The 12,592-nt window shown below is 41.4% G+C and overlaps 1 protein-coding gene across 1 annotated transcript; it reads right to left on the reverse strand.

The window, feature by feature from the left end:
* Positions 1–1,384: 1,384 nt before the first annotated feature.
* On the reverse strand, positions 1,385–11,911 carry LOC135638045 (uncharacterized). The gene is made up of 14 exons (XM_065150998.1): positions 11,477–11,911; positions 9,376–9,513; positions 9,136–9,217; positions 8,434–8,469; positions 3,823–3,881; positions 3,380–3,495; positions 3,088–3,199; positions 2,846–2,962; positions 2,675–2,766; positions 2,515–2,581; positions 2,349–2,427; positions 2,170–2,261; positions 1,909–2,052; positions 1,385–1,796 (listed from the first exon to the last, which is right to left on the reverse strand). Exons 1-14 carry the CDS (start codon positions 11,705–11,707, stop codon positions 1,737–1,739), a joined length of 1,425 nt encoding a protein of 474 aa, XP_065007070.1. The 5' UTR covers positions 11,708–11,911; the 3' UTR covers positions 1,385–1,736.
* Between the last annotated feature and the right edge of the window lie 681 nt (positions 11,912–12,592).

The raw sequence follows: 12,592 nt of genomic DNA on the forward strand, positions 1-12,592 counted from the left end.
ATACTCATTCACAATACCTATCTAATTGAGAATTATGCAATCAAGTATATTTCAGTTCAAAATTTAGTCTTTGGGTGAGCTTTGTCTAAAATACTTTGAACTTGTACATTCTCACCCACATATGATTTTGATGCTCATTCATATATTTTTTTTTTGGATGATTTTTGAAGAATTACAATTTGAATTTTAGAATCATTTTTAGAGGAGGAGGAAGATGAGATGAAGCCAAAGGATGAGGAGGGGTCATTTATGAACCATATGCATAGAATGGATCGATTCAACATAACAAAATCAGAATGGACTGGTGCAAAAAGAAGCGAATTATGAATTCTGCATTGTCCCAATGTCATTTAACCTAAAACATTTAATACATTTCTATCTAAATGGGAAAATAGGGCTGCTCCCAAGCAAAAATATTAGGCTTATCTTTATCATCTATCGAATCTTCTTTCATATCAACTATGACTTGTACGTGTATGTCTATATCATAACCATATTTTAATTAATTTTTTTTATCAATCTGAAGCCATTTTGGCACATTTTATCATAAATAATTTAGAAAATGTTTGATGATATATAAAGAAGTATATAATTTTATAAAAATGAGATTAAAATCGTTTATATTTTGTTTTACCTCATTCCTTCAAGTGATTAGACCGAAGATGTATTTAGTAAAACCCCTTTAAAGTTCAAGCTGATATTTTTATTTATTTATTGAGGGCATCAAAAGACCATAATGAATTAAGTATCCATTTTGTAACTCCAGAATGAATTATTCATCTTGTAATTTCGGAATGAAAACATTCAGGTCAATGTTTGTTTCTATAGTGTCAAATGTATCATACATAAGAGAGATATACTAATCACTTCAAATATTTTAAATATTTTTTAGTTACATGGAGCACTTCCCATATTTCACTTATATTTGATGGACACATCATACATAAAAAAAAAATGCACATAACATATTGCACTTTAATTTTTGTGTATTCATCACACACAAGAGAAATATTAAACGTTTAAATGTAATATCTGTTCTATAATTATCTGATTAATAAGAAAAATTTTTCTTTAGGTACCATGCTGAATGTACCTAACATATCATGAAAACTTTTTATTTTTATTTTTTTAATATTTAATTTTTTATTATTATTTTTTGAAATATATAAATATTATTATATTATCATTCTTTACATTAAATTTAATAAAGTCATATTTTAATTTGTTATTTATATTTTGTTATTTTAAAAATAATTATTTATTATTAATATAAAAATTGATATATATAAAAATAAATTATTATTTTTAATCAGTTCAAATCATGGGTTGGTTCAATTGACTGATTTAAAGAGGAAGGAAAATAGAAAATAAATAAATAAATGAGTAGTTCAAGTTACTTTTGTTATTTAAAAAATATCGGAAAAAATCAATATTCTATGAGAAAAAAAAGTAATATGTGAGTATTGCTGGCAAAAAAAAAAAAATGTTAAATCTATCATTGCAGGAAAAAAAAGCAAATTCCAAGACCTGCCTTCACCATTGATCTTTTATAAACTAAAGGCAAAAATCTTGGAATATTATATCTATCATCAGTATAGTTCTCTTTCTTGTTTCATTGATGATTCTTTCATTTCATGTCTGCTTCAAACTTTCTTCGGTTTTCCAGTACATGTATGTTTGTTCCATGAAATCCTCATCTTATGGTGACCATGAAAAATGTGCTATTTTACTGCTGATCAATGCAGCTGGTAACTTTCTTCTGAACATCGACTAATCCAAATGCCGATGACCTTCGACTGTTCATGGATCACAGAAACAAGAAACTGATTCAATTTTACCTGCTTGTGGTTAGAACGCCTAGTGTATACAAGCAAGGGAGGAAAGGGTATGTTGGATAGATTTACTCACAACATTATTCTGAGGCTCCCTCCAGTAGAATCCCTGGATAAAAACTGGCAAGATGTTGCAGCCTATGAGAATGTAGATCATTAGTGCATGCCTCCCCAACCATTCCATGGCCAAGGTTGGCTTCCTATAGCCACATACATCAACCTGTACCCATCAAGAACCATAAGCATTAAACAGTATTACAATAACATTCCAGCTGACCAGTTTTATCGAATGGTAGAATGGAAATGTTTAAATAGAAGAGAGTTTTGGATCTCTTACCAGCGCATACACTCCAGTAAAGAGAATCCCTGCAGCTCCAGCAGTGACAAGTGTATAACTTAATGTGTACAAAGCCTTGTTCATATGAATTCCTGTGATGAAGACAAGTTCAGTTGCTCAAGTTTACGTAGAACTCCATTCTAAGTGACATGAACAAGAAGGGGCGATTTGGTGGGCACCACAAAAGTCCAAGGAGAAGGCCAGGGCTAACATCCAGAAGGAAGGAATCGACCACCGGACAATTCTTTCCTTGTGATCCTGCAGTCCAGCACGTTGGAACAGTGTTATAAATTCATCGCAAAAAGTTACTCATGATTCAAAGACAGATTAAGGAAATACCAGGACCTTGAAGTGAATGATAACATGCCCGAATTGCAACCCGATCAAACAAGTAACAATCGCCATGACAGAACTGCAGCATCGACTAATATTATTTTCAGGGGAAAAAAGGGCCAATAGGAAGAGACTAGAGATTAAGATGCCAAGGGAAGTGACGACAGCTGACCTGAGCAGTCCTTCAGGATCAAAAGGAGCTTGGCACCATGGAGGAGCATCAGATGCAAGTGGGCCACTAGCTGGTGAATTTACGCTGCATTGCTGAAGACACAGCAAGAAACTAAAATGTTAGGAATGGAATGAAAAAATCCATAAAGTAGAGTTGGTATATGTTAGAAACCTTCGTTCTCTCGTAAGCAGGACGTCGATAGAGATGCTGGATGCCAAGGACTTGGCGGTCAATCATTCCCACAGCATTGCAAGCAGGTCCTGTGTCACCCCTCACCCCACATTTGACCTAAGATTTAGAAATATCGATTATTATATATTGAATGATTCAACTAAAATGCATCTGCAAAGGCGACAGAAGTGTACTGGATGATTGTGTCTAAGCATTTGTGTAATGGAATGCATTGGACTTACTGAAAAGGTCATAGGCTTGGAGCCTGCCACTGCTATCTGGTATTCCCAGTCAGGAACATGTAAACCATAAAGGAGAACCAAGTAAATGGTTGTAAGAATGAGAGCCACCAACCTATGTGGAGAAAAGAAAGCTGCAAGTGAGACAGAGATTCATGGATAAAAAAAAGGCTACTAAAGTTTTTTTTTTTTGCCAATAATTTCTTCTATCTATCCACTAGCTTTCTGTCGCATCCTAGAAAGATTATGATCGAACACGACTTCATTATCAACAAAAACACCCAGTCATACTTACAGTTGAAATTGGCATCGCCTAACTAGGCAGTATCCAGAATTAACATGATCATCATCATCATCATTTCTAAGCCAGATTTCACATAGTGCAGCCAGCAGATAGGCTATTGCAATTCTCTGAAAAATCACAGTTGAATAAATAATCTTAGAAAGGCGAAAATTCATTATAACAAAGGCTTAAAAGATCTAAGGGATGAAATGGAGTTCTGACATTTGCATCCTTCGACCTGCAGGATTTATTAGTGAATTTATCGTTAAAAAAAAATCTATTTTCATCCATTTTGTTTTAATTTCACTCGTCCAAAGAAATTAAAATGGTAGATTTATTAGTGAATTTTGAAGCGATGTGATTCAATTCCAACTAAATAGTTTGGAATCGAAATTATGCTTAAAATAGAATGATTGTTTGCGACTCATTATGAAGCTTAATGATTGATGTCTTACCTGAAGTACACCCATCCATCGTATCCTCGAGATATCAACTCCATAGTGTAACGGACAAACTTCTAAACAAGATGTTGGATGTAATGCTTATGTCTGTCCGTTGTCTTTTGGCATGTTCATGCCTTGTATAGCAGGTAGAGGGGCGGCCGAAGGCTTATAAGTCCCATTTTAGTTGGGTTGGTGGCCTCTTTAGGCTTGTAAATAAAGGTTGTGTCATGTGGACACGTTCGAGAGCTTTTCGGTCTGTAATGGACCATTTTACCCTTTGTTGTGCCACTGTTCAGAGCTTGTAAAGTCTGTTTGTAATTTGTATTGTCTATGAAGTGTTTTTCGGACATGTTTGCTTGTGGATCCCGATTGAGGCGTTCTTTTAACCCGTTCTCTCTTTTGTTGGTCCTAAGGGACAATGGGAGGCTTCGGGGAGGCTGACCTTTGCGGACGGACGCGCGAGGGTGCCGCACGCCTTAGGCAAAACCAGCTAAGGTCGTGATAATATGGTATCAGAGCGGGACAAGCACTCATAGAAACACTTGACATGCAAACGTGGGGACCTAGCGGGGCTGCGTTGAGGGCAGTCAGCACACGCGTGACCGTTTGAGGGAAAACGGGCATGGAGATGTAGGGAAAAGAGTCGCTCAGAGGAGCGGGCATCTAACATTGGCATTCAGTGGAATGACCAACCCTTCGCGCAAGAGGCACCATGAGAACAGGCAAGCTTGGAAGAATTTGGAGCGCACAAAGGTTGGGATGGCTGAGTTTGAGCTACGGCTCAACGTTGACAACTATACTTGATGGTGCTCTAGGCAGGCGAGGCGCTTGGCAAGAATGAGACCATCCAAGGTGGAATGAGTTGCTCAACGACCAAAAGAGTTATGCAAAGCTCACAGAGGTGAGGGGAATTGCTAACTCGAAGAATTTGGTACTCATGCATGGGCTTGTATGCGGACGATGGAATGTTCGTGGCCATCCCAAGGCGGTCGAGACTCGGCGCCAATGGAGCATTAAAACTTTCTCTTCGGCATGCAAAGGATACGTCCGTAGAAGGCTGAAGTGTGCAACGAGTTCAGCATGTTGCTAGGCCTTGAGGGGTGCAGTGGTGGCTGTATTGACGTGGAGGCGCAATCTAGCAAGTGCGTTTGCAAGAGGCAGAACAATGCACAGTTTGTTCAGCAGATCGGAGTAGTCCAAGGGGATGGTGTTCTCCGAAAACGAAGAGAGATGTTGCTCCAACGGGATAGTTATCCAGGAGGGATAAGTCTCAGCACTCCAGAGGGAGAATCATGTGAGACGGACTTCACATATTGAGGAGGAGTACCTCACAAACAACAACCCCACGAAGCTCAATGGACTGAGCAAGCAGCGAGGAGTTGCCGCATGATCTCGCTCGAGAGAATGCATTGGTGGATGCATTGCGAGATCAAGTGGGGGAGCGACCTGAAGCAACTTAAATGAAGGCACACTTAGAATCGATATGGAGATCGGACTCAAGGGAGGGCTGACCCGTGGAATGGTGGGCGCGAGGGCCACCATCGACTCAATGCAAGAACGAGGAGCGGAGCAACTTGGGTGTAACTTGGCGAAGTACCCAAGCCGCATGAAGGGAGCCAGCAGAGAAGTTGGAACATGGAGCAGAAGCACAGTGCTTTCCTTAGACAGAGGTCAAAGACATGAACTCTTGCAAAGGCAAGAGTAGGATCATGTTGTTCCATGGGTCCTTCGTTCTGACGGAGCGGACTCATCTTGCATGGTGCCAAAGACGAAGGGAGCTTTGCGGCACATGCACCTTAACTCGGAGAAGCATTTGATGGAGGAACTAAGGCGACTCAATTTGCGGAGGCGAAGTTGGGTTGAGGAGGGCCTTAGCACGGGGCAAGAGGACGTAGAGGCGGGTACTCTTGAAGAATATGCCACAGTGTTGCCATTTGAGTTGCTATGAAGGAAGCAGTGCGCAGCGGAGATTGTGCTGGTAGGGGCAGAGGCCCAGGATCCAGACAATGGTGCACAGATCAGTGAAGTCGGTGGACTTCGAGAGCTACTAGGCGACGGACTGTCCTAGAGCGGTGCTTCATCTAGGTGTGACCCAAGAGTGGGTGGATGAAGGTCGATTGCCAAAGGAGCGAACAAAATCGAAGGTGGAAGGGACCCTGCGATGTATTGGCAGAGGCCACACATGAAGGGTTCACAATTCGAGTTTATTCCACAAGGATCAGAATGCAATGGAGATGTCACCAGGAGGCGACATGGTGCAGCGGATCGTGGTGGAACAGTTCGTGGCAATGCGATACACACAATCTGTCCCGTGAGGGATGAGATCATATGGAGGTATGATCGGGAGTTACTGGAAGCTCCACTTCGATGAACAACACGACGGCAAGAAGGGCTATGGATTCAAGGAGTGAAGGCCATGGTACCGCAGAGGCGGGTCTTCCGGGCGTGCATCGAATTTTGCATCGGATGAAAGCCTTGGTCATCAGCATATGGGGGCTGGGTTCCACCAAGGGAAAAGTTCGAATGCAAGTACCAGTGAGTTCCATGGAAGGGACTTGATCATGCAGAGGTATGATCGAAGCAGCTAGAGAGTTGGACTTCTCCAGAGCTCATATTCGCTTAAGGGAGCCCGACAAGTCAGAGGACAAGGTCGAGTAAGCGAACGTTGCTACCAAGGAAGCTAAGGAGAACAGAATCAGTGCAAACTCTACAACGTGATGGCAGAGGTCATGCATGGGAGTTGCAGTCTGTCTTTCCATCGACCAAACAGACTGCTTGGAGAACACAGAGGTGTTGAAGCAGGGGGTCGAAAGGGGCGAGGAAGCGACGACGAGTCCAGAGGGACTTAGCTACCCAAAATCAAGCATCAGTTAGAATGGAGGTGGACTCAGAGGAGTGCCACGGAGACATCTCTACTGATTGTGAAGAAAAGGGATACAGAGGCGAGGCGACGGATAGTAGGGCCATGGGCATGCCAGCGCCATGGTACCGCAGAGGCGGGACTTCCGTGCAAGTCATTGATCCCTTGCTCTCATGGAGGGAGAGCGCTTGGTCGTAAAAGGGGCCGAGGAGGTGGAGCATGCAGAGGCAATCTCCAAGTACCGAGACAAGGCTGAAGGGCAGAGGCCAAGAAACTTCGTAAGACCGGTGTCAACAAGTTTCTCATCAAGATAGCCGTAAGTGAAGGACTTCGGGTCATGCAAGAGTGCACGACCAAGGAACGAAGCAGGCAGTACGCGGTGCTGTACCTTTGCTACTCGGTGGAGTAGGCGGCAGGGTTGATGGAGAAGACGGTACAATCCCAAAGGCGACCTCATCTATCAGAGAATTACTCCACGTTGGGGTGAAAACTTCCCGCATTCCAGAAGTTCGATGGCATTGAGAAGGTGAATCACAGTAGCCAACTCAACGCAAGGAGTGCAAACACTTCAAGTGCTTCAGAAGTGTGAGCAAAGAGCAGGTGAAGACTAGTAACCAGCTCGATGCATGAAGTACAACCTCGAGGAGGTGGGCGAAGTCAAAGTAACCTTTGCCTTCTCAACTCTTAAGAGAATGGGCGAAACCGAGTACCCCAGTTCTCTTATCTATCCAGCAGAGGAGCTCTGCACAAGTTCAAAGACCCTTCGAAGATAATGGAAGACAATAGTTGTCAAATCCTCACCAACGGTGATCAGTGCTACTGAGAGTAGATCGTCCGCTTCATTTCCCAACGAAATGCCAATCGAAAGCGGAAGTGATGCGAACCTACTTGGATGTGACAACTAACTGAAAGAAGAGTCAATGAGCAAATTTTATGGAGGAAGGACCCAAAACTTCAGAAGTTTGCGAGGCGATGCTCGTCAAAGCTCCAACAAGCATCCACCCAGTTCAAGCAGCATGTGGAAATTTTGAGAGACTGGCGCAGAAAAGATGGTCTTTTCCTTCATTTGGTGGATCCGCAAGAATCGACAATGATCAACACAACTCAGCCAACCCCCCCAACAGAGTCAGAGTCATTGGTGAGTTGTAGCAGCATGGCGGAATAAAGGGTCGACTACTCAAAAACAGCAGCGTAGAGCAGCTGGGAGCCAGGAGGCGCATTGCAGCTGGAGCGGAAGATTGAAGACTCAGCAAAGGCGAAGAGTTGCAGTGTTCACAAAGGCTTCGACGAGGACGTCGAAGGGATAAGTGGGGGAGAATGTAACGGACAAACTTCTAAACAAGATGTTGGATGTAATGCTTATGTCTGTCCGTTGTCTTTTGGCATGTTCATGCCTTGTATAGCAGGTAGAGGGGCGGCCGAAGGCTTATAAGTCCCATTTTAGTTGGGTTGGTGGCCTCTTTAGGCTTGTAAATAAAGGTTGTGTCATGTGGACACGTTCGAGAGCTTTTCGGTCTGTAATGGACCATTTTACCCTTTGTTGTGCCACTGTTCAGAGCTTGTAAAGTCTGTTTGTAATTTGTATTGTCTATGAAGTGTTTTTCGGACATGTTTGCTTGTGGATCCCGATTGAGGCGTTCTTTTAACCCGTTCTCTCTTTTGTTGGTCCTAAGGGACAATGAGAGGCTTCGGGGAGGCTGACCTTTGCGGACGGACGCGCGAGGGTGCCGCACGCCTTAGGCAAAACCAGCTAAGGTCGTGACAATAGGTCAAACTGTGAAGGTTATGGAAATAGCCACCTAAGAACATAATTACTAACTTAGCAAGTGACCAAATTATTAGAATAAAATCTGTAATCATGGTATGCGGAAAAACTTTTATGTCAAGATTGACATCAAATAAAATTAGATCTAACAATATTACAATGCATACCTTTTCATTATTGTTCAAAAGATTAAACTTTATCTGTGTATTATCGTTAGATCTGAGATATAAATCTGCAAGGAGAACTAGATCCGAGAACTAGATATCAATCTGTAAGGAAAATTAGATCCGAGAACTAGATATCAATCTGTAAGGAGAATTAGATCATTCTCCTCTTTTTCGGGAGAAGGATTGAGAAAGAGAGATTGTAATCTCTCAATTGAATCCTCTATGAGATATTTCTTTTTAGTCCCTAGAAGTTCTGTCTATTTATAGGTGAGAACAAATGGTCTATGATAAGTTATTAAGAGAGTTCCTCTTATCGAGGTTATCTCTTAAGAAATCATAAATTTTTTTTGTATTGATCAATAACCATAATCAGAATTCAATTATATCTATAATATATTTTATCTAATTAAATAGGATCACATAATCTAATACAAATATGATTTCAAGGCATTAAGAAAATTAACAAGTTTTGCTTGAATAAATATACTGCAGTATGATATATCTGTCGTAATAGACAAGAAAAAGTAGTATACCTTGAACAATAAGGCCTACAACGAAGAGCTTCGTTGCTCGAAGTACTGCTTTCTTGGTTGCTGCGGCCTTGTTTGAGACTCTCTGCACATGAAGTGGAGTCTAAACAGAACCATTTTGGTTTTATCCTTCAACACTTCTATAATCACTGAAGAAGTTTACCTTCTGATATCTAGCAAATGAAAACTTCAAAAAAAAAAAACGAAGAATAAAAGATTTTTTTGTCAATCCATTAGGCTTACCTTATACGTAAGTGCCAGTGCAACTCCAACTATTAACAAGAAAAATGGCATGACAAAATCAGCAAGGGTTATGCCATCCCATGGAGAATGGGTGATTGCAGGAAAAAATGCTCCAGCATCATCTACGAAGATCATGAGCTGCAACAAATGACAGTTCTATAAACATTTTCTGGATGTAACAAAACCCAACTTCCTACGAAACCAGAGGTATAAGTACGTCAAATCATGTTTCTCGATTTGGTTTTTCATAAATTCCATTTGAACAAACGAGCAAAAACATAATTTCTACAATGTTAAATCCTTAATACAAAACTTTCTCATGTCTATTCAGATCTGAGATATAGTTTCATTTCGATGATCCTTATCCCAGAGGAATTATCGAAAAGAACATCAGAAACTTTTCACATCAATTGGGAGTTTGTGATCTTCAGTTGAACTTGTTAAATGTCACTATGAATAATGTATCACATTTGGGAAAACGAAAACATTTAATTGTTATGATATAAAAAAATCGAGAACACGAAAACTCAATCCGAAGCCACAAAACTGAGGCTTCAAAACTTGGATGCGAAGGGACAGGGATTTTACTGCCGCAAGTCAAAGTTGTACACATCACAAAATGCCTTACAAGTGGCAGCTCTCTAATAAACTGTTTTATCTGCTCCACTTGAACTTGGTGACCGGAGACTCTGTTTTAGGAGCAGCACCCTACTTCCGGCGGCGAACCCAATTAAAGAGTGGATTGGCAGCTAAAAGGAATGGCTTAGCAACTGGCCAAAGGGAGCAGGCCGACTTCCACAACCGTGCAAACAAAAACAAATTGACAGCTATCCCTGTAGTAAGGCATTAGGTAGATAGGCATCAGATAGAGACGCACCAAACCTTGATACTATATGATACAAGTGTGTGAAGCACTTGGGCCATCCTGATAACTCAGAAGAACTTGAGAACTACTGTTGTACGTACAGATTCTTTAACGAAGGGTGGGTGCCAGGAAGCAAAGCAACAGCAGAATAGCAGCTTCTGTCTTGCTGTCCCGCTCACTCAGTGGAGCTGTCATATAATGGGCTCCTGCACCTGTCGTGTTCACTCAAAACAAAGTTCGATGAGGTGAAAGAAGTGGCTGCGTTGGCCAGGTCACTTCTCCCTACGGAGCCGGATGGGTCAACCCAGCTCGATCTCAAACCATAGACTTCAATTGTTGATGTACGTCACCAACCACAAGGCTAACTTCACGGGAAAAGGATAAAAAAGGAAAGCAAGTCTACATCTAATGGGTTCGACAGGTACGACCGCCGTAGGAGCCATGCCCGAGCTCCACTAATGGCGGATGGCCGTACTTGGTTGGTCCATCTCCAAGTACAGCAGTCGAATTCCAAGATGGTGGAGGAAGGAGCGACTGCCCTGCACGCAGCAACGGCAGTGATACCGTGATCGAATGATTTCATCTAAAAGTAGGATTGGCGAGGATCCACGGCCTTGGACTGACCCGACATGGTATCCCACGACTAAGGCATAAAAAAGAGATGGTTGTCGGCCGATGACCGAGTCTTCCGGGGTTCAGCTGACGACAAAGGATTATTCTTTGTGTGCGTGTGTCGACGAAAGCCGGAAAGAGATGCAGAGGGAGTGGAGGCTGCTGTTGGCGGAAGCGAAGGATTTGAATGCACACAAGAAGAGTGAAGACCGATTGTTGGCTTCATGAACGGAGGAATAAAGTCACAAAGATCAAATATTATCCATCCAAATTTAGAATTCGGTTCCATGCCAAAGGCGATATTCTTATTCTTATTATTTATTCTACCCATCAAAAGTACTAATACCGAGAAAATACTTAATGATGATGAAGCAGAGATATAACTGGTGACCTTACTGCTAATAGAGCGTGATTAATTAGGATATCTATTAGTAAACTGTAGAGTAAATTCGGGGAGGAGAAGAGAGGCAAACATCAAACGTTACTGTAATTAATTATAATATTAAAGGAGATAATAAATGAATAAAAAATATATGAAAATATTAACAAATGAAATAAAAAAAATAAATTAGTGACGAGATTTTTGCGGAGATGGAAGCAACGAGGAAGAGACAGCGGACTTACGGCCACGGTCAGCCCCCGGAACACGTCGAGGGAGACGAGGCGTGGCTCCCGATTCCGGTTGGCCGGCGGCGCCTCCTTCTCCGCCGGGGCCTCCGGACCGCCGGCCTCGATGTCGGCCTTGCGCGGGGACAGAAGCGCGTCGGCGGCTGCGACGGCGATGACGCTGATCTTGCTCTCGGGCTCGGCTGCGGCCGTGGCCTCTTCGCCTTTGATGAGTTCGTACATCTCCATCTCGTGGATGAGAGGAAGATGGACAGAAGAAATGGAGGAGAGAGGGAGCAGTTCTCCTCCCCTTCCAAAACTGAAAGGAGGAGGAGCAGGAGGACGAGGGAGGGGGAGAGGTTTAGAGGGATACGGTAAGGGATCGGGGTTGAAGGGACGATGTGTCTTCAGCGTTCATAACCGCTCGTTTTGTGAGTGCGGAGGGGTGTGTTGAGCGCGCCTTGGCATCCCATTGCTTCTCCTCCTGCTGTTATTTATAAGGACGAGAGTAGAGCCGCTGCATGTGGATTTATTCTTATAAGCAGCAGAAAATAAAAAATATATATATCGTTAAATTCTAATCCGATATATCGTTGAAAATTAAATTTAATTTCAGAAAGTCTGATTTGAGAATCGCATCCTATTTAACCAAATTAAATTAGTTAAACATTGTCTAGATACGTTTTAAACCTATCATCTCTCTCTCTCTGAAATCGTTCTAAATTATACACTAAATGTGTAACTAGTTGGCGATCTTTTTTAATATGAATGACCTGGAGAAAATTTGATTACAACTCCTGATTACATCTTAATATATTTTCAATCTTTATATATATATATAAATTATTAAATTATTAAATTATTAAATTAATTTAATAGCTAAACTAGTTATATCAATAGAGGATCTTGTTGTAGGATAAGAGGATCTAGTATACAACAAAATTAATGTTTAAGTCGTTATCAAACAACACTTACCTTAATACATATCTAAAATATAATTTTTATTTATTATTTATCAAACAATCGAGGCATTATACTATTGTACGTTCACTCAAATCTTTTTCTCTAATTATATATTAAAAATAAAAATATATTTTTAAACATAACTATAGTATTTTTCTTATATTCTTGAAA

The sequence above is a fragment of the Musa acuminata genome, chromosome BXJ3-5, assembly GCF_036884655.1.
Source record: "Musa acuminata AAA Group cultivar baxijiao chromosome BXJ3-5, Cavendish_Baxijiao_AAA, whole genome shotgun sequence".
Lineage (NCBI taxonomy): Eukaryota > Viridiplantae > Streptophyta > Magnoliopsida > Zingiberales > Musaceae > Musa > Musa acuminata.

Bases quoted from the DNA above. Each gene is read 5' to 3' on its own strand.
- LOC135638045 (XM_065150998.1), bottom strand. From the start codon at position 11,707: ATGGAGATGTACGAACTCATCAAAGGCGAAGAGGCCACGGCCGCAGCC. The intron at 3,496-3,822 runs GTAAGACATCAA...GTGATTTTTCAG, and splicing joins GATGGATGGGTGTACTTCAG to AGAATTGCAATAGCCTATCT. The intron at 2,582-2,674 runs GTCAGCTGTCGT...TCGATGCTGCAG, and splicing joins GATCCTGAAGGACTGCTCAG to TTCTGTCATGGCGATTGTTA.